The following is a 19,726-nucleotide window of genomic DNA, read 5'->3' as shown; positions in this document are numbered from 1 at the left end:
ACTTTGAGATAAAAATAGTATGAAAACCATTTTTAAATATGCAATTCAGTGTTTTTAGTATATTCACAAGATTGTGCAATCATCTCCACTAATTCCCGAACATTTCATCACCCGAAATGGAAACCCCCTGGCAACAAGTAAGCAACTTTGTTTTTATGGATCTGCTTATTCTGGACACTTCATATAAATGGAATCATATATGTGGCTTTTGTGCCTGACTTCTTGCACTTATGTTTTCAAGGCTCATTCATGTTGTAGCAGAATCCGTATTTATTTCCATGGTATCACTATTCTACATTTTCTCTATTTCAGTTGACAGATATTTGGGTTTTATCATTTTTGGTTATTATGCAGAAGTCTGACAGAAACATTCATGTACAAGTTCTTGTGTAAAAATGTTTTCATTTCTTTTGGGTACACACCTAGAGGTGGAATTGCTGGGTCATTAGGGTAACTAAGCTCAGCTTTTTGAGGAATTTACAAACTTTTTCTAAGTAGCTGTACTGATTTTACATTCCCATGAGCAGCATATGAAGGTTTCAATTTCTGCACATCCTCACCAACTTGTTTGGTTTAAAATTATAGCCATCCTAGTGGGTATGAAGTAGTATCTTATGATTCTGGTTTGCATTTTTCTAACAATTAATCATGTTGAACATGTCCTCGAGTGTTTATTGGCCATTTGTATTTCTTTGGAAAAACGTCTATTCAATCCTTTGCCCATTTTAAAATTGGGTTGTCCTTTTGAGTTTTTTCTGCATAATCCTAGGAACCTAAAGACAGCACAGAGATGAGAGCTGACAGAGGGCAAGACTGAGCCATGATGACAGATTTTGAACGCTTGTATTCACCGACCTGTAGGTTCAGGAATGAGACCCTTTCCCAGTGGTTTTCTGACCCATCCCCAGGCCCGACCCTATACTGCAGGCCTTGGGGTAAGAGAGAGAGGAAAGCTGAGTGATGCTGGCACAATTAGAAGCGCCATCTTCAACCCCCAGAGGGCCTCTGGCAGAAACTTCCCACCACAGTGAACTTTACACAACCTCCATGCTTATGTCAGAACTTAAAAAAAAACATAGCAATTAAAAGTAAAAATCCACCCCAGCGGATAGAGAAAGGTGTCTTTAAGTGTTAGAGTAGCTACTGAAAAGTCTACAGAGAATATAGAATCCCTACATTAGGCAAAGGCATAGCTGCCATTTTTAGGAGCTTTGCAACTTACGTAATGTTACAACACATATTTTCCAAAATACCTTCCTACCTATTGTTGTCCCTAGGTTGCCGAGACGGTCCAGCCAACATGGCCTTAAACATTAAGTACTATTAAGAGTTCCAATTATAGTAGGTGAGTCCAAAAGTAGAGGGCTCACCATGCGGATTTGAACAGGAGAGGCTGAGAATGTAGACAAATTAGGGTACTGTGTGATGCTGATGCACAAGTGCTTCCTATGTGTTTTTGGAACACGCATGAGAGATTAAATTCTTCTATGTGAAAACTAATGACTCTATGGTAGTTAGGCAAAACAATGCTCAGGCTATGACCTTTGCTATCAAGAGTTTCTGTATACTACAATGGATGCCAGTAAGAGATGTATGACCACGATAGTATGAAGATACGTTCATTGTAATGAGAGAGTTCCAGGTGGATCAAAGGGAAAGCAAGAAACACACCACGAGGCAGGAATAGGATCAGTAAACTACATTTATTGAGTGTTTACTGGGTGGGTACTGGCACATCAGATACAAGAGGATCAGGATGAGGGACGGTAAGAAGTTAAGAAATTAAATATACACATTAATTTTACCACTAATTCTAACTACCAGGGAAGTACAAAAATGTGTGTAAGTTATAATTTAGAATGCATTTTTGATGCCTGTAAAAAGGATAAGCTATACATACAATAAAAAAATCTTTAATTGTGCTTAACATCACAGAATTATCCTAAAATGGGTTGATAAAATGCCTAAACAGCATTCATGTTTATTATAGACAAATATTTTACAATAAATATTGCTTGAAAAGTACAACTGCTTTGACCCCATTGCTGAGAAATCTATGGTCAACAACAACTACACACACAGTTCTAGGATGCACGTGCGGTCCGCCCTCCTCTAAAGTCCACTTTATTTTCAATTTAGCTTCCTGTCAGGCTCTCTTTGGAACTGTTCATATCTCTTTTGTCTGATCATCTTCTTCGAGTTTTCTGATTTCATTTTTTAAACAATTTATAGTTTCACGGCTTGCTTTTAATCTCTCCTTAAGCTCTGCAATTTCAAAGCTTGTTTTTTTCTTCGCAGCTTCTAGTTTTTCTCTGGTTTTCACTTCAAGCTCTGCAACTAAGAAAAACATACACCTTTATTGAATTATTTAATTTTTCTTAAATGTCTAAGATATGTCACAGAGTAATAAATAAGGCATTTCCTGAGCTCAATGTTTCCAAGATGAAATGTGGACAATTTAAGATATATAACATGAAACATAGGGGTGTGGGTAAGAAAATCTGAACCCACAAGAGAGGATCTCAGATGTTTTCTGTAACTAATAATGAAATAATGACCACTAATATTTTTGTTCATTGTTAGGATTTTATAATATAATACCTTTGTTTTTCTCCATATATATGTTATTTTGGAGATAACAAGGCATACAATCCAAGAGACATCCAGGTAATAAGAACAGTAAGTGTATAGTGTTCTTAAATTTATGAACAGGTAAAACTTAAACAAAATCACACTAATTAAACAAACCTGTATCTTTTTTTCCAAAAAAGACAGCAATAACTGCCTAGGTTTGAATTCCAGTTCTACCATTTATTAGCTTTGCCATTCTGAGTAAGTTATTAATTATCTCTATGCTCATTTCCTCACTTTTCAAATGGAGATTATAATAGCAAACACCTCAATATTATTTGATGAGATTTTAAATGAATTCATGTACATGAAGTGTCTAGAACACTATCTGATACATAAAAAGCCATACTAACAGCTATTATGACAGAGGAACATTAAGTGACATTTAAAACATTTTAGATGGCTATATAACAAACTGCTGAAGAAAACCTCTCTTCTGCAAAACAAAATTCACCTATTTAAATATTCCACTTAGTGTAGCACTAGGTTTTACAAAGAGAAAAGCCTACTTTCACCCTACATCTCCATCTTGTGGACATTTCAGGTAATTGCTGCTGATGAACATTAAAGCATACTTAGGCTTTAAGTACAGCGTAAAATGATCCCTAATTGGAAGCAGCATGGTTTGTTGAAAAAAAAAAAACAAACACCTCTTTGAAATCAGAAAAACTTGAGGTCAAATACACCCTCAGCCCCTCATTAGCTGAACAATGATATCTCTGTCTCCCTCAATCTCACCTTTCTACATGATATGATTAAAACTTTGTATTTCTCAGAGGATTTATGAGGATTAAGTGATACAATTAGCCTTGAGTTCTGCATCTGTAGATCAAAAGTATTGGGGGAAATGTTGTGATTGCTAATGTGTACTACGCAGTTAGGCCTAGATGACGGCATCTGCACTGAACATGTACAGACATCTTTTTCTTCTTATTCCCTAAACAATACAGTTTAACAATTTACGCAGCACTGACATTATATTAGGAATTATAAGTAATCTAGGGGTGATTTAAAATGTACAGGAGAATATGCATTTTATATAAGGAACTTGCACATCAGCAGATTATATGCTCAGGGTGTACTGGAACCAATCCTCAAGAAATACCAAGGGAAGATTATATGTATATGTAAAGCACCTAGCACATTAAAAACATGCAATGTTTCCTTATTTTGTTCACTGCTGGTTACTTTCTTTTTGTGATACATTTTGTAATAAAGGTAAATATTTATATTGCACTCCCAGTCAGGATGGAGGCGTAGGTAAACATGGCTCATCTCCTCACACAACCACATCAAAATTACAATTAAACTATAAAACAACCATCACCCAGAACCATCAGATATCAAGTTGAATGGAAGTCCAAAAACTACAGAATTAAAGAAGAAACCACAGCCATGCAGACTGATAGGAGGGGCAGAGATGCAGAACGGGCTAGTTCCTATGTATGGTAGTTAAAAATCAGGAGGTATATCTCAGCAGTAAGGGCTCCAGCGCCACACCAGGTCCCCCAGCCCAGGGTTCCAGTGCCAGGAAGGTAAGTTCCCGAGGGGATTGAGTCGCTGGAAGAAACTGCTGGATTCCCAAGCAGTTCCTCTTAAAGGGACGCACATGGACTTAGACCCACTCCCTCTGAGCTCCAGTGCCCAGGTAGCAGCTTGAAAGGCACCAGTGGCGTACGAGGAGGAACTGAAGTATCTGACATCATGGCAAGGGCTGGGGGACAGCTTTACACTAGATATAATTGCACGCAGAGGCCATTGTTCCCTTTCTGAGCCTTCGCCTGCACCACAGAGAGCCACAGAGCAGGCAGGCAGGTACCATATCTGAGACTCTATCTACCTGGTTTACACTATTTACCCTGCCCTGATGATTCATCCCACTCAAGGTGTTTCCAAAGGTTTTCCATATGAAGGGTTTGTCTTGGCTTATGCTGAAGATTTTTCTAAGTTTTCTCAAAAAAGCAGCATCTGGCCTCAGCATGCCCTGCTCCTCTTGCTATGTGGCCCCAGGCCCAGCATTAGCAGCAGCCGGCCTTGTTGAACAGCCTGGCCTTGCTTGGGCACCTCCAAGCCCAGCACAAGTAGCAGCCATCTGCATATCACTCTATAGCTTATGCTAAGTGGCACCAGAGAGACCACAGGCAGTAGCTGACCTTGGCCTGCATCACCCAGGAGACTCTAAGGCCTGTGCACAAAGTGGACCATGCACAAAGTGTGCACTAAAGACCATGTTGAGGCACCAACACCCAACCACTTCCACAAGCAACACGCTCAAGGAATGGATGCAGCAGGCTCCAGAGCCCTGCTGAAGTAAGTCCTGCTCTGTGGAGTGGGCCTCGGCACAGCTGATCCTCATGAAAGGCAGAGATTAGTGGTGAGTTGTCACAGCCAGTCCTTGCAGCTGACTAGCTTGGGTAAATACCTCCCATCAGCAATCAGGGCTCAACTACAAGAGGAGGGTGTACTCAGTCCACATGAAGGGTGCTCCTCAAGTACCCAGCTTGGGTGATAGGAGAGGCTACGTTAGGCTACATTAGGCTATGCTACCAAGACAGGGAATCATAGCAGCTCTATCTAATACATAGAAACAAATACAGGGAGGCTAACAAAATGAGGAGACAAAGAAGCATGGCCCAAATATAAGAGAGTAAAACTCCAGAAAAAGAACTAAACAAAATGGAGATGAGCAATCTATAAGATGCAGAGTTCAAAACACTGGTTATAAGGATGCATAAGTAACTTAGCGAGGGCCCCATAGCATCAAAAAGACCCAGGCAGAGATGAAGGCAGAAATGAAGGTTACAATAAGTGAAATAAAGAAAAATGTATAAGGAACCAACAGTGGGGTGGATGAAGCTGAGAATCAAATCAGTGATGTGAAACATAAGTAAGCAAAAACAACCAATCAGAACAGCAAGAAGAAAAAAGAATTGAACAAACAAACAAACAAACCAAAGACAGGCTAAGGAATCTCTGGGACATCTTCAAATGTACCAACATTCAAATCATAGGGTTGCCAGAAGAAGAGAAAGAACAAGAAATTGAAAACTTATTTGAAAAAGTAATGACAGGAAACTTCCCTAATTTGATGAAGGAAATAGACATACAAGTCCAGGGAACACAGAGAGTCCAAAACAAGTTGGACCCAAAGAGGCCTATACCAAGACACACCATAATTAAAATGCCAAAGGTTAAAGATAAAGAGAGATTCTTAAAAGCAGCAAGAGGAAAGTGAGTTCCTGTAGGTAAGTTCCCATAAGACTGTCAGCTGATTTCTCAAAAGAAACTTTACAGGCCAGAAGGGACTGGCAGGAAGTATTCAAAGTGATGAAGAGCAAGGACCTACAACCTAGATAACCCTATCCAGCAAAGCTATCATTTAGAATGGAAAGGCAGATAAGTGTTTCCCAGACAAGGTAAAGATAAAGGAGTTCATCATCACCAAGCCATTATTATACGAAATGTTAAAGGGACTTATTTAAGAAAAAGAAGTGTATCAAAACTTTGAAGTTTAAAATGGCAGCAAATTCACAACTATCAACAATTGAATCTAAAAAAACAAACTAGGCAAACAAGCAGAACAGAAACAGGATCATAGATACAGAGATCATTTGGAGGGTTATCAGTTGGGAGGGGGAAGGGAGAAAATGGGGAAAAAGGTGCAGGGATTAAGAAGTACAAATTGGTAGGTACAAAAATAGAGAGGCAGATGTTAAGAACAGTACAGAAAATGGAAAAGCCAAAGAACTTACATGCACGACCCATGGACATAAGGGGGCACGCTGGAGGGAACGGGGGCACTGGGTGGAGGGGGGCAAAAGGGGAAAAATTGGGACAACTGTAATAGCATAACCAATAAAATATTTTTAAAACACTTAAAAAAACAGAATAAACTTTGTTTTAAATTTTCAAATGAAGGTTCACCTTGGAGCAAATCAATCTAAAGCGTAGTAATTATTTGTGCAGAGCCAATATAACTTACTGGTTTGAAGCGTCAATTTTAAGATTTTATACAGAGACTGAACTGCTTATTGATTAAGAGTGTGGACTCAGGGTTTAAAATCCTGGCTCTACTTCATTATTCTAGGGTATTTACCTACAAAATGGTACCAATAGTAGTGTAGTATCTACTTCCTACGGTTATTATGGAATTCATTCAGGATAAGAAATGTAAAGTGCTTGTCTACTATACAGTATAAACTCTCATTAAGTGTTTCTTTTAATTATTCCTTATAGAAGCAATTATTACTTTTAAAAGCTCGATCATTAGTGTTTATTCCCATGTATTACTAGTATAAATATCTTTATAAACTTTTAATATGCTTCCTAATGAACAACCTCTATACCGAATATTACTCTATCTAAAAATATTACTGTGTTTTTAGAGCCTCAGTCTGACTGCCTGGGAGATGCCTCAACTGCTACTTGTCTGCATCTGTGGGAAAGTAACTAGCCTCTCCATGCCTCAGTTTTCTTTTCTAAAATGGATTACCTAATAAAATTATAGACCTAAATCTTATATATGTACAGATTTAGAGGAGTCCAAATAGTAAGCACTGAAAAAATATGATATCTTACTATTACCAAATATTGAGTAAAATGGCCTTAAATTGATAAATAAGTATGTATATATCCTCTTAGGTCTTTGATTAACATTCTTAAATTGCCTCCCTAAGAGGCTAAAGCAATTTATGCCCACACAAACAACTTATGAAAATGCAAAGTTCACCACATCCTCACTATGAACAATGCTTAATGATTCCTTTTGCTAATTTGATAAACATATGGCCACCCATTATTTGGTTTGCATTTTTTAAATTACTAGCTTGGCCAAATATTTTCCCATTTTATTTACTAGTGATCTCTTCTTTCAGCTGTCCATTTTATCAACTGAATTTTACTAATTATCATTTGTCTATTTTATCAATTGAATAAATTTTGTCCATTTATCAATTGAAGTTTAAAATTCCTTATTTTATTTGTCCATTTTAGAGTTTTTAAGATATTAATCTTTTGTCATCTTCCCTGCAATTTTATTTTTCTTTGTCCATTTGAAATGCAGAAGTTAAAATATTTTTTACAAAATCAAGTTTGTCTTTCTTTTAATGTAATTTCTTCTAACACCTCAAATTTAAAAACTCTACCCTAGCCAGGACAGTCATTTCTCTAATTTTTCAAGTAATAGGTTAACTCATTTTAAAAAAAGAAAAAAAAAAACCATTTAACTACCTTTAATTAAACTGGAAGTTGTTTTGGTAAATGCTATGAAACAATGATCTAAATCAAGTTTTGCTCTCAAAAGCTTATCAACTGTGCCAGTACCACTTCTGAAGTTATCTTTTTTTCCTTACTGACTTGATATTGTTAAAAAATAAACAGAAGATAATACAAAACATGAAATTTACTGCTAAGAAGTTTCCAAGGTTATATAGCTCCAAAAATAAGCTTTAACCCACAAAAATACATTTATAGAAAAGTATTTTTATAAAATATATTGTGTCTACTTATTACACATAAATGAATTGTTAGTTTTGTTGAAAATACAAAAATGAGGACACCTGAATTTTAAAAGAGAAGTTTTATCTATGAATCGGGCACATTTCATGATATGGGAAAAAGAAAATCTTTGGAGAGCAAATAACCAATAACAAATTAAAATATTAGAGCGGCAAGATGGCAGCAGAGTAGGAGAATGTGTCTCACACTGCCTCCCAAAACCAAGCTGAAAATAAACATAAAGAGTGGAACGTCCACCTGAAATAAACAACTGAGGACTGCCTGAGAAGGTGGATACTTAACGAAGGGCTGGCGGGGGGGGGGGGGGAACCCCTCATGACTGGTAGAAAGGGCAGGAATGCGAATGGGGCCAGCACCACTTTCATGGGTGACAGCAAAGGGCACTTCCCACACAGATGAGTGAGGCCTGGACCTCAGACGAGGTTCGGAAGCGCAGAGTGCCAGTGCTGGATCCCGCCCACGCAGCACCCAGCAGTCAAAGGCCACAGGGTTTTCTTGCCCACAGGACAAATATACAGCCTGCTGGGCACAAAACCACCTTTTCTTTTCCTTTTTTATAAACTTTTGTTCTAAGGGGCCAATGCACAGGTTTCTCATTCCTGGCCACTCACCCTTGGCGCAGGCGAAGGGAGGGCATAGGGTATGCAGTCATGCGAGGACAGTCTTAGAGCGGGAGGCTGGCAGAAGAGGTGTGGAGGAGTGGCTGCTGGGTTCACAGTGCTGGGATACACCATAACACAGGAGCCATTTTTCTTCAGAAAAATAAGCCCCTCCCAGGAGAAAAACAAAGACCCCAGCCTGTGGGAAAACTGCGAGGCTCTGCCTCTGAAAGCCTCCTAGCCCATCCTCTGGAATCTCACTTGTCACAACCTTTGAAATCCTGCTTGCCCCATCCAGCAACTTTCTTACTTTCCCCCAACCTGCATCTTATTCCCTGCTGAGGACACAGCAACATAGGGGGGGACTCAGGAGTGTTGGAGACTGGCCTTAGGGCAGAGCCTTTCTATACACTTTCCAGGGAACCCAGCTGGTACTTCCTCCCACAGAAGAGCCTGGGAACACCATCAGACCCAAACTCTGGGCTCTGGAGGGCCCACCTGCTACCCTCGTAGGAGCTTCGTCCTGCTGAATTCAGGGAAATCATCTAGGACAGACTCAAGACATGTGAACACATCCACCATCTTCCCTGAAGTCTGAACAGCACCCCCCACTAGGTCCAGGGGTCTCATCCTCCCAGTTCCACTAGAAGCCCTCTCAGGAACAGAGAGGTCACAGCTAGACTAACGGCAGGACCACAGGGAGAGGCAGGTGGGGGCAGTACTTGTGGTGCTTTCGGTCCTGAGCTGACCCACCCCTGGACCTTGTGATGATAAAAAGCCAGCAGTGAAGAGCTTCGGTGACCAGCCTGGAAGCAGCCGAGCCTGAAGGAGACAGCCACAGACTGTGGATTGCTTGTAGTTTCGAACAGGCTGCCCAGAGCTGGACAGGGACAATGTCCGACATTGTCTTATACCAGCTTCAGAACACCAGCGGCATATCCAGAAGGAGAAGCCAGCAAGTAAGCACTAAACTGCTGAGATGAACACATTCCACCTCAATCTTTTTCATTATTTGTGTTATTTTTTCTTTTGCATAGCTTCTTAACATTTTTCAATTTTGTTCCTATTTTTCACTATTTTTTATTTCAAATCTCCTATTTTACTCTTTCCTTTTCTTTATTTTGCCTTCCTTTCCTTTCTTATTTTTGTTTTAAATTTCCCCCCCTTTTTTTGGTCTTGATTCTGTTCCTTACTCTTATTATTTTTCCTCTCTCTAATCTCTCAAAATCTTTTTATTTAGCCATCCCATATTCATTTTTTATTTCTTATAATATTCTTATTCTATTACCACCTTTATTAATCTTTGCTCATTTGTTGTTGATATTGCTGTCATTGTTGGGAGTATTTTTGCTGGTGTGAGATTTGTTTTCTGTGTTGTGCTGTTTTGTTCTGTCAGCACCTGTACATAAGCATACAAAACATGGTGAAGACTGAGACTCTCAGTCAGCCAGCTGGAGGGGGGAACCCACCAACAAATGAGCCAACAACAATTAAAACCAAATACAACAGGAGAGCCCACATAAACTGCATAAAGGGCATCCCTAAAACATCCAAGTAAGGAGATGAAGGAGAATGCACCGCTGAGTCCTACAGGACTCCTACTACAGAGAGCCATCCCACAAAGACGGGGAGTCAAAGCAGATCAATCTAATATGTAGAAGCAAACAAAAAGAGTCATCAAAAATGGGGAGACAAAGACACAACCCCCATGCAAAGAGAAAGGAGGAATCCCCAGAATAAGAGCTAAATGAAGTGGAGGCAAGCAATTTATCAGATATAGAGCTCAAAGTAATAGTTATAGGATGCTCAAGGAACTTAGAACTACAAGGAATTTTATGGGAGCTACAAGGAACTTGGTGGGAACTATACCAGCATAAAAAAGGACACAGAAACTATAAGTAAGAAGAGGAAATTCAGAATACAATATCTGAAATGATGAATACACCAGAAGGAATTAAAAGCAGGCTACAGGAAGCAGAGGATTGAATCAGCAAGTTGAAAGACAAGATAGAAAAAAACACCCAGTCAGAGCAACGAAATGAGAAAAAACTCAAAACGTATTAGGACAATTTAAGGGAGCTTTGGGACAACATGAAATATAACAATATTTGCATAATAGGGATTCCAGAAGAAGAAAGGGAGCAAGGGATTGAAAACCTCCTTGAAAAAATGATGACTGAAAAGTTTCCTAATTTGATGAAGGAAAAAGTCATGCAAGTTCAGGAAGTACAGAAGTCCCAATCAAGATGAACCCAAAGAGGCCTACTCCAAGGCACATCACAATTAAAATGGCAAAATTTAAAGACAAAGAATCTTAAAGGCAGAAAGGAAGAAACAGCTAGTAACATACAAGGGAGCTCCAATAAGCCTATTTCTCAACAGAAACACAAGCCAGAAGGGACTGGCACGAAATATTCCAAGTAATGAAAGGTATGGACCTGCAACCAAGGCTGCTCTATATGGTAAGGCTCTCATTTAAAATAGGAGGCGAAATAAAGAGCTTCCCAGACTAAATTAAAAAAAAAAAAAAAAAAAAAAAAAGGATAAAAGAGTACATCTCTACCAAACCAGCACTGCAAGAGATTGCTTAAGGGACTGCTTTAAGAAGAAGAAATAGAGTAACACAGGTAAAAAGGGAAAAAATGGCAATGAGTAAGTATCTATCAATAATAACCTTAAATGTAAATGGGTTAAATCAAAAGACATAGGGTAGCTAAATGGATAAGAAAACATGACCCTCATATATGCTGTCTATAAGAGACCCACCAGAACAAGATTTACACAGGCTGAAATTGAAGGGATGGAAAAAATATTCCATGCAAATGACATGAAAAAAAAAAGCTGGGGTAGCAATCCTTGTATCAGACAAAACAGACTTCAAAACAAAGGCCATAACAAGAGACAAAGAAGTTCACTGCATAATGCTTAAGGGAGTAGTCCAACAAGAGGATATAATCCTTGTACATATATATGAACCCAATATAGGAGCACCTAAATATATAAAGAAAAGTTTGGAGGACTTTAAGAAAGCAATTGACAGCAATATAGTCATTGTAAGGGATTTTAACACCCCACTGTCAACAATGGATAGACCTTCCAAACAAAAAAAATCAACAAGGCTATTGCGGCATTAAGTGATACTCTACACCTAATGAACTTGAATGATACTTACAGAACATTTCACCCCGAAGATGCAAAATACACATTCTTCTCAAACAAACACAGTTAATTTTCAAAGACAGACCACATCGTAGCACACATAACAAGCCTTAACAAATTCAAGAAAACTGAAATTATATCAAGCATCTTCTCTGATCACAATAGCTTGAAACTAGAAACCAACATCAAGAAAAAAACTCAAAAACATTCAAATACATGGAGGCTGAACAACATGCTATTAAATAATGAATGAGTTAACAATGACATCAAGGAAGAAATTACAAAGTACCTGGAAACAAATGAAAATGAACACACAACAACCCAAAGCCTATGGGGACATAGCAAAAGCCATCCTAAGAGTGAAGTTCATAGCATTACAGGCCCACCTAGAGAATACAGAAAAATCTCAAGTAAACAACCTAACCCTATATCTAAAAGAACTAGAGGAACAACAATAAACAAAACCCAGAGTGAGTGGAAGGAAAGAAACAATCAAAATCAGAGCAGAATTACATAACATAGATACTAAAAAAAAAAATTCAAAAGCTCAATGAATCCAGGAGCTGGTCAAACCTTTAACCAGATTCATCAAGAAAAAAAAGAGAGGACTCAAATAAATAGAATCAGAAATGAAAGAGGAGAAGTAACAACTGCTACTACAGAAATACAAAGGGTTGTAAGAAGTTATTATGGAGAACTATATGCCAAGAAATTGGACAACCTGAGCAAAATGGGTAAATTTCTAGAAACATATAATCTCCCAAAATCGAATCAGGAAGAAGCAGAAAACCTGAACAGACCAATGACAACCAGTGAAATTGAAGCAGTAATAAAAAAAAAACCCCAACACACAAAAGCCCTGGACCAGAGGACTTCACAGACAAGTTTTATCAAACACTCAAAGAACAGTTAACACTTATCCTCAAACTATTCCAAAAAATTCAAGAGGAAAGACTCCCAAACTGTTTTTACAGGCCAGTATTAACCTAATTCCAAAACCAGGTAAAGACACAATAAAGAAAAAAGTTATAGGCAATATCTCTGACGAACATAGATGCTAAAATCCTCAACAAAATATTAGCAAACCAGATGCAACAATACATCAAAACAATCCTACACCATGATCAAATGGAATTTATTCCAGGGACGCAAGGATGGTACAATACTCACAAATCAATAAATGTAATACATCACATAAACAGAACAAAAGACAAAAATCACATGATCATATCAATATATGTAGAAAAAGCATTTGATAAAATCCAGCACCCATTTATGATAAAAACACTCAGCAAAGTGGAACTAAAGGGTCATACTCAATGGGCAAAAAGCCCTACTGTCAACATCATACTCAATGGGCAAAAGCTAGAAGTGTTTCCAACAGATCAGGAACAAGACAAGGGTGTCTACTTTCACCATTTTATTCAGCCTAGTACTGTAAGTTCTAACCACAGCAATCAGACAAGAAGATATAAAAGGCATCTAAATTGGAAAGGAGGAAGTAAAATTGTCATTATTTGCAGACAACATGATAGTAGTCATAGATAACCCTATAGGCTCCACCAAAAAACTACCTAATAAGTGAATTTGGCAAAGTAGTAGGATATAAAATCAATATTCAGAAATTGATGGCATTTTTGTACACCAACAGTGAACAGAAAGAGAAACCAAGAAAAGAAAGTCACATATACTACAGCAAGAAAAAAAATAAAGTACCTAGGAATAAATTTAACCAAGGAGGTAAAAGACCTGTACTCGGAAAACTATAGAATACTGATGAAAGAAACTGAGGAAATACAAATGAATGGAACCATATACCCTGTTGATGGATTGGAAGAAATTAACATCATTAAAATGTTCCTACTATCCAAAGCAATCTATAGATTCAATACAATTCCCATAAAAATACCAATAGCGTATTTCACAGATCTAGAACAAATATTCCAAAAGTTTATATGGAACAAAAAAAGACCCCCAAATAACCTTAGCAATCTTAAGAAAGAACAACAAGGTCAGAGAGAGCACAATATCTGATATCCAACTATACTACAAGGCCATGGTAATCAAAACACTATGGTACTGGCATAAGAACAGACACATAGATCAATGGAACAAAATAAGAGAGCCCAGAAATAAACCCATTAATTGCCCATGTCTCTATGGGCAATTAATATTTGACAAAGAGGGCACAAACATACAATGGAGTAAAAACAGTGTTGGGAAAACTGGACTGGTACTTGCAAAAAAATGAAACTAGACCACCAGCTTACACCATATACCAGAATAAACTCAAAATGGATAATAGACTTAAATATAAGTCATGATACCATAAAAATACTTGCAGAAAATAGAGGCAGTAAAATTTCAGATATCTCATGTAGGAATATTTTTGCTGATATATCCCCTAGGGCAAGGGGAATGAAGAAAAAAATAAACAAATGGGTCTACATCAAATTACAAAGCTTGTGCATGGCTAAAGAAACCATCATAAATATGAAAAGGGAACTCACTGTATGAGAGAATGTATTTGTCAATGATACACAGCACAAGGGTTTAATCTCTAAAATATATAAAGAATTCATATCACTCAACACCATAAGACAAACAATCCAATTAAAAAAAGGGGCAGAGGACCTGAATAGACACTTCTCCAAGAAGGACATACAGATGGCCCATAGACATATGAAAAAATGCTCTACTTCACCAGCCATCAGAGAGACGTAAATTAAAGCCACAATGAGATATCACTGCACACCTGTCAGAATGGCTATCATTAATAAATCGACAAACAAGAAGTACTGGCAAGGATTTAGAGAAAATGGAATCCTAGTACACTGTTGGAGGGAATGCAGGCTAGTGTAGTCACTGTGGAAAACAGTATGGCATTTCCTCAAAAAATTAAAAATGGAGCTACCCTTTGACTCAGCGATTTCACTGCTGGGAATATACCCTAAGATTCCCAAAACACCAATTCAAAAAAATGTATGCACCTCTATGTTCATAGCAGCGCTATTTACAATAGGCAAGAGTTGGAAACAGCCTAATTGTCCATCAGTAGATGAGTGGATTAAAAAACTGTGGTATATTTGCACAATGGAATACTATGCAGCAGAAAGAAAGAAAGGAACAATGACCTTTGCGACAGCAGGGATTGAACTGGAGACTATTATGCTAAATGAAATAAGCCAATCAGTGGAAGACAAACACCATGTGTTCTCACTTATAAGAGTAAGCTAATGAACAAAATAAACTAAAAAGCAAAAGAGAACCAGAGGCATAGAATTATGGAATAGACTGACAGCTGTAAGACGGACGGGGGAGGTGGAGACTGTCTGAAAGAAAGTGAAGGGGTTAATCAAAGAATATATATGAAGGACTAATGGAAATATACAACAGTGTGAGGATGGACTACGGAAGTAGGGGGATGGGCTGGCGGAGGGGGACGAAGGGGGAAAAACTGTGACAACAGTTAACAGCATAAACAATAAAACATTATTAAAAATAGCATATTAGGCGCTTTTTTATCTTTTCAAAGTAATCATATATATGTATGTTTTATGTTCATAACAAAATAAGCAAATGCAGAAAAGTGAAGCATGAAAATTTTAAATATGATTTTAAATGACTATCAAGTGGTAAAATTAAAATTAGTATTCGGGCCTTTTAACTTCTCGTCATCGGTTCCATAAAAATATAACACTACTGTAACCATTAATGGTTAAATAGCAACTCCCTTCTCCACTGCATTCTCACCCCATACCCATCCTTTTACCGCATCTTTCTTTTACTATAAATATACTGCCTTATTTCCCCCCAAAACACGACCCTCTGGACCATATATCCTGCTTCTGCTATCACTCCAAATGTTTCCAGTTTAGCTCTTGACCCACTTCAACCACCTTCTGTCCTTACCACTCTCTCTGACTGCTCCCGTTGAGGTCATCCAGGACCTCCACCTTGCTATAGCCCATTTCTTGGCCCTCATCTGACCTGACCTATCAGCAGTACTGGACGTGGCTAATTACTTCTTGATACACTTTCAACACTTTGCTTTAGGACCTTACAGGCACCTGGGTTTTCTTCCTCCACACTGTTTTTTTAATTTCCTTTGCTGATCATGTTAGATCTCTAAATGTTGCAGTGCTCATGGATCAGTCCTTGGCCTTCTATCTTCACTCACTCCTTTGATGATATTTTTGGGTCTCACAGTTTATAAATCCATCTATTTATTAACTTCCAAATTTTTATCTTCAACTTAGACCTCTCCTTGAATACCAGACTTTTGGGTGCAGTTGCCTTCTCAATGTAACCACTTAGATGTCACAGAGGCATCTTTCATCCAACATGTCCAAAATTGCACTCTGAATTAATTTTTTCCACAAGCCTGCCCCTCCCAGATTTCCCCCATCCCTACAGAAAGCAATGACAATTTTTTGGTTTCTTAGGCCTGAAACCTTAAGAGTCATTCTTTGTTGATCTTTTTCTCTTACATCTTTTTTTTTTCTTTTCCAAAAAGATCTATCTTCGAAATAGATTCAGAATCTGACCCCTTCTCACCCCTCTAAACTGCTCACTCTGGTACCACCCACTGTCCTATCATCTAGATTATTGGAACAGCCTCTGCTTCTTCCTTTTCTGCTTTACAGTCTATTCTCAACACAGCAGCCAGGATAATTGATCTTTTAAAGATGTTAGTCTTATATTTTCACTCTTCTGCTCAAAACCCACAAATGACTTTACATGTCCTTTACCCCCCCTTACAAGTGCTCACAGTTACCCACAAGTTTCTATATGAACTGGTCCCCTGTTAACTTCTCTAGCCTTGTTCACTCTAGTCTCACTGGCCTCCTAGCTGCTTCCGACATGCCCAGCACACGCCCACCTCCGGGCTTTTGCCCTTGCTGCTCCTTCTACAGATAACATTCTTATCTCAGAAAGCTCCAGGGCTTGCTTTCTTACCCCTTCAGGTATTCATTCAAATGCTACAACCTCAGGAAGCCTTCTGCGACCTTCTTCCTTCCCTGTTTTACTTGTCTCCATGACATCCAATCACTACCTTTCACTTTATCAAATGTCTTCCTCCCACTAGAATGTAAGCTCCATAAAACTAGACCTTTTTTGTCTGGTTTGACACTGCTCCAACCTCAGAACCTTGAACAATGCCTAGCATATAACTGGTAATCAATATATATTAGGACACACACACACACACCCCCCCCACCTCCTCCCCGCATCCGCCCCCAACCAGAATTATGGTCTGGAGGGCGGGCCCCTTGTAGTACAGGCTTCCCCCACTAGGTGAGTGTTCTAGGAACCCATCTGTGTCAGTGCACCAGTTGGCATTGTTGTGAGAGGCTGTGTTTGGCTTCAGTGACTTTTTTTGGAGACTCTTTCGATGCATTTGTTCATTTCATGATGGGTCATTTACGGTTATATCTGCGCACACCATGCTGAGTGTTCAGCTGTGTGTGACCTAAAACAGCATGACCCTCAGGCCCCAAGCTCCCTATTCACCTGATCCGCACCCTGAGTGACTTTATTTTTGTTTCCCCAAAACATTCCCCCTTATGAAAAAAGTCCTCTTAGTGAAATGTTTTGCCAGTGTGGAAGAGGTGAAACAAAAAAACGGCAGAAGCACTAAAAGGCATCAAAATTGACGCATTCCAAAACTGTTTTGAGCAGTGGGAAAAAGTCTTGATAGGTGTATTGCATCAAATAGAGAGCACTATGGAAGGTGTTCGAAGTTTAAACATGTAAGAATAAATACACAATTTTTTATAAATAAATTCCGGTTTTGGTGGGATCCTCCCTTGTATTGTGGGCAAATGAACAGTGACATAAATGTTTACAAAGGATGACAAATAGCTTTCATCTTGAGTGGCAACTTCAAATGATGGGCAAAAGCTGCATGGAGTGACGTGTAGGGTATTCTGAGGCCATGTCAGCTTAGAGGGAGAATATACTACGACTGGCTTCATTGTGGCATTCTGGCATTTCCCACCTTAGCATTAATCTGAAATTAAATAAATGACAGGTTGAAAAAGAGAAAAAGATCACAGAACACAAAAGTGTAATTAGGGAACAAAATACAAACAGTATTTTAGAGACTGTGAGCAGCTGTCTTTTACCTTTTTGAAAGTAGGCCTACTTTGGGAACAACTTATAATAGCCTCCTTACATGTTCTATAGTAATACATAGCCTATTTTTTAACTCCTGAAAATTTTATGTGTACATATAGCATTAGAAAAAAATTTAAAAGTTACTAATCAACCATTTGATCATTACATAACACAGTATTTTTCAGTATTAATTATGAACTCATCACACTTACATTCTGTTTCATGTTTATAGGCTCCTAATGTTAGCTGACGAGATGTTGTTAGTAATTGTTGCATCATTGCTGTTGGGTCTTGAAAAATCTAATAAGATAAAATGGAAAAAGGCCCAATAACGTCAAAGTTCTACAATTTAAAATGCTTTTAGAACACTCGTTACAAAATCTTCTTACCATTTCATCATAGAACTCTGAAACCACTGTCTTTTTTCCCAGCATTGCATTGGTGTCTGATTGAAACAGCTTTAATAAATGGTACAGGGTTACCTGTGAAATAAAAACAGATATCACACATTGTGCAATGGTTACCTTCATCACTGTGAAACACTGTCATTTCTATAACTGAATTAGAGACTGGTATTAGTAAATATACTAAATTCAGGACCTTGTCTCAACCACAATTATCTGAGGGAAATCACCCAAACTCGCTGTACTTTTATTTTACTATTACATATCACAATCCATCCACATCTAAACATGATTTTTTTTTAAATAAGAGAAAGTTTATTTGGAAAGTCATGGAGGTAGAAGTGACTTTCAGAAAAGAAAAAGAGCTCAGGAAACAAGTTATAGAAGCAAAAGAAAGGCCCTGGGAGCTTAGAAAAGAGAGGCATGGAAAAACCTTCTGGGGGAAGAGGGTGGGAAAAGGCGCGGGCATGGTCTGCAGAGAGAGCCACCTAACCATGAATGTTTTGAAGAAGGTAGGTAAGAGTCTGTTACAAAGTATGTCTAGAGAGTAACTATATATAAAAACAACGTAAGATACAGCTATGTAAATTAAACTGGGAAATCACTAAGACATAAGATTTTTTTAAAAGACAGTCTACTAACACAAGTGAAATTAGATTATGTGACAGTTTTTCTGTGAAGACTAAAGTTTATGAATTTACTATGGGAAAATAGATTTGAGACTTTCAAATGCTCAGTGAGGGCAAGGTAATTTCTTTCATGATCTGTAAGGTTATTATGTAAGTAACAAAAAGTCAATGATCATTCACTTTGGAAAGAGCAACACCTTTTCAAAATACTTAAAACAGGTGTAGTAAGATACCAAAGGAAAAGTTTTGCAGCACAGTGTGTGATTACTTGGGCTAAATAAAGCCCAGCTGGCAGCCCTGCCTGGTGTGGCTCAGTGGATTGGGCGCTGGCCTGAGAACCAAACACTTGCTGGTTCAATTCCCAGTCAGGGCACATCTCTGGGTTAAGAAACCTGAAAAGATGAAGAAAAAGGGTCATCTGTCATCATTAGGTGTTGACAGGCACTACCTAAAAATAAAAAAATTCAAACTTAGGGATTTAAATATATGAAATGCATGGGGATAATTTCTAGAGAAATAGAAAAGAGTAACTACGGATTTCCTGGGGAAAGGGCCAGATAATGGGGGTAAAAGGGATGTTATGGGTTGAACTGTGTTCCCCAACAAGATGTTGAAGTCCTAACCCTCAGTACCTGTGGATTTTACCTTATCTGGAAACCTGGAGATA

General features: G+C 38.3%; 1 protein-coding gene across 2 annotated transcripts in view; it reads right to left on the bottom strand.

Moving 5' to 3' along the window:
• Positions 1–1,725: 1,725 nt before the first annotated feature.
• YEATS4 (YEATS domain containing 4) overlaps positions 1,726–19,726 on the bottom strand; it is a 28,977-nt gene continuing 10,976 nt past the window's right edge. For both annotated transcript variants that reach the window (XM_054580289.1, XM_054580290.1), the window contains 3 exons: positions 18,416–18,508; positions 18,239–18,326; positions 1,726–2,337 (listed from right to left, as the gene is read on the bottom strand). In XM_054580289.1, coding sequence (XP_054436264.1) covers positions 2,168–2,337; positions 18,239–18,326; positions 18,416–18,508 — 351 coding nt within the window. In that variant the 3' untranslated portion in view covers positions 1,726–2,167. The remainder of the gene's footprint in view (positions 2,338–18,238; positions 18,327–18,415; positions 18,509–19,726) is intronic.

Source organism: Pteronotus mesoamericanus, unplaced genomic scaffold (genome assembly GCF_021234165.1).
Source record: "Pteronotus mesoamericanus isolate MK-2021 breed Mesoamerican mustached bat unplaced genomic scaffold, CSHL_Meso_final contig_56, whole genome shotgun sequence".
Classification (NCBI taxonomy): Eukaryota; Metazoa; Chordata; class Mammalia; order Chiroptera; family Mormoopidae; genus Pteronotus; species Pteronotus mesoamericanus.
Note: the sequence above shows the minus strand (reverse complement) of the source record. Positions and strands in the feature narration are given on the sequence as shown.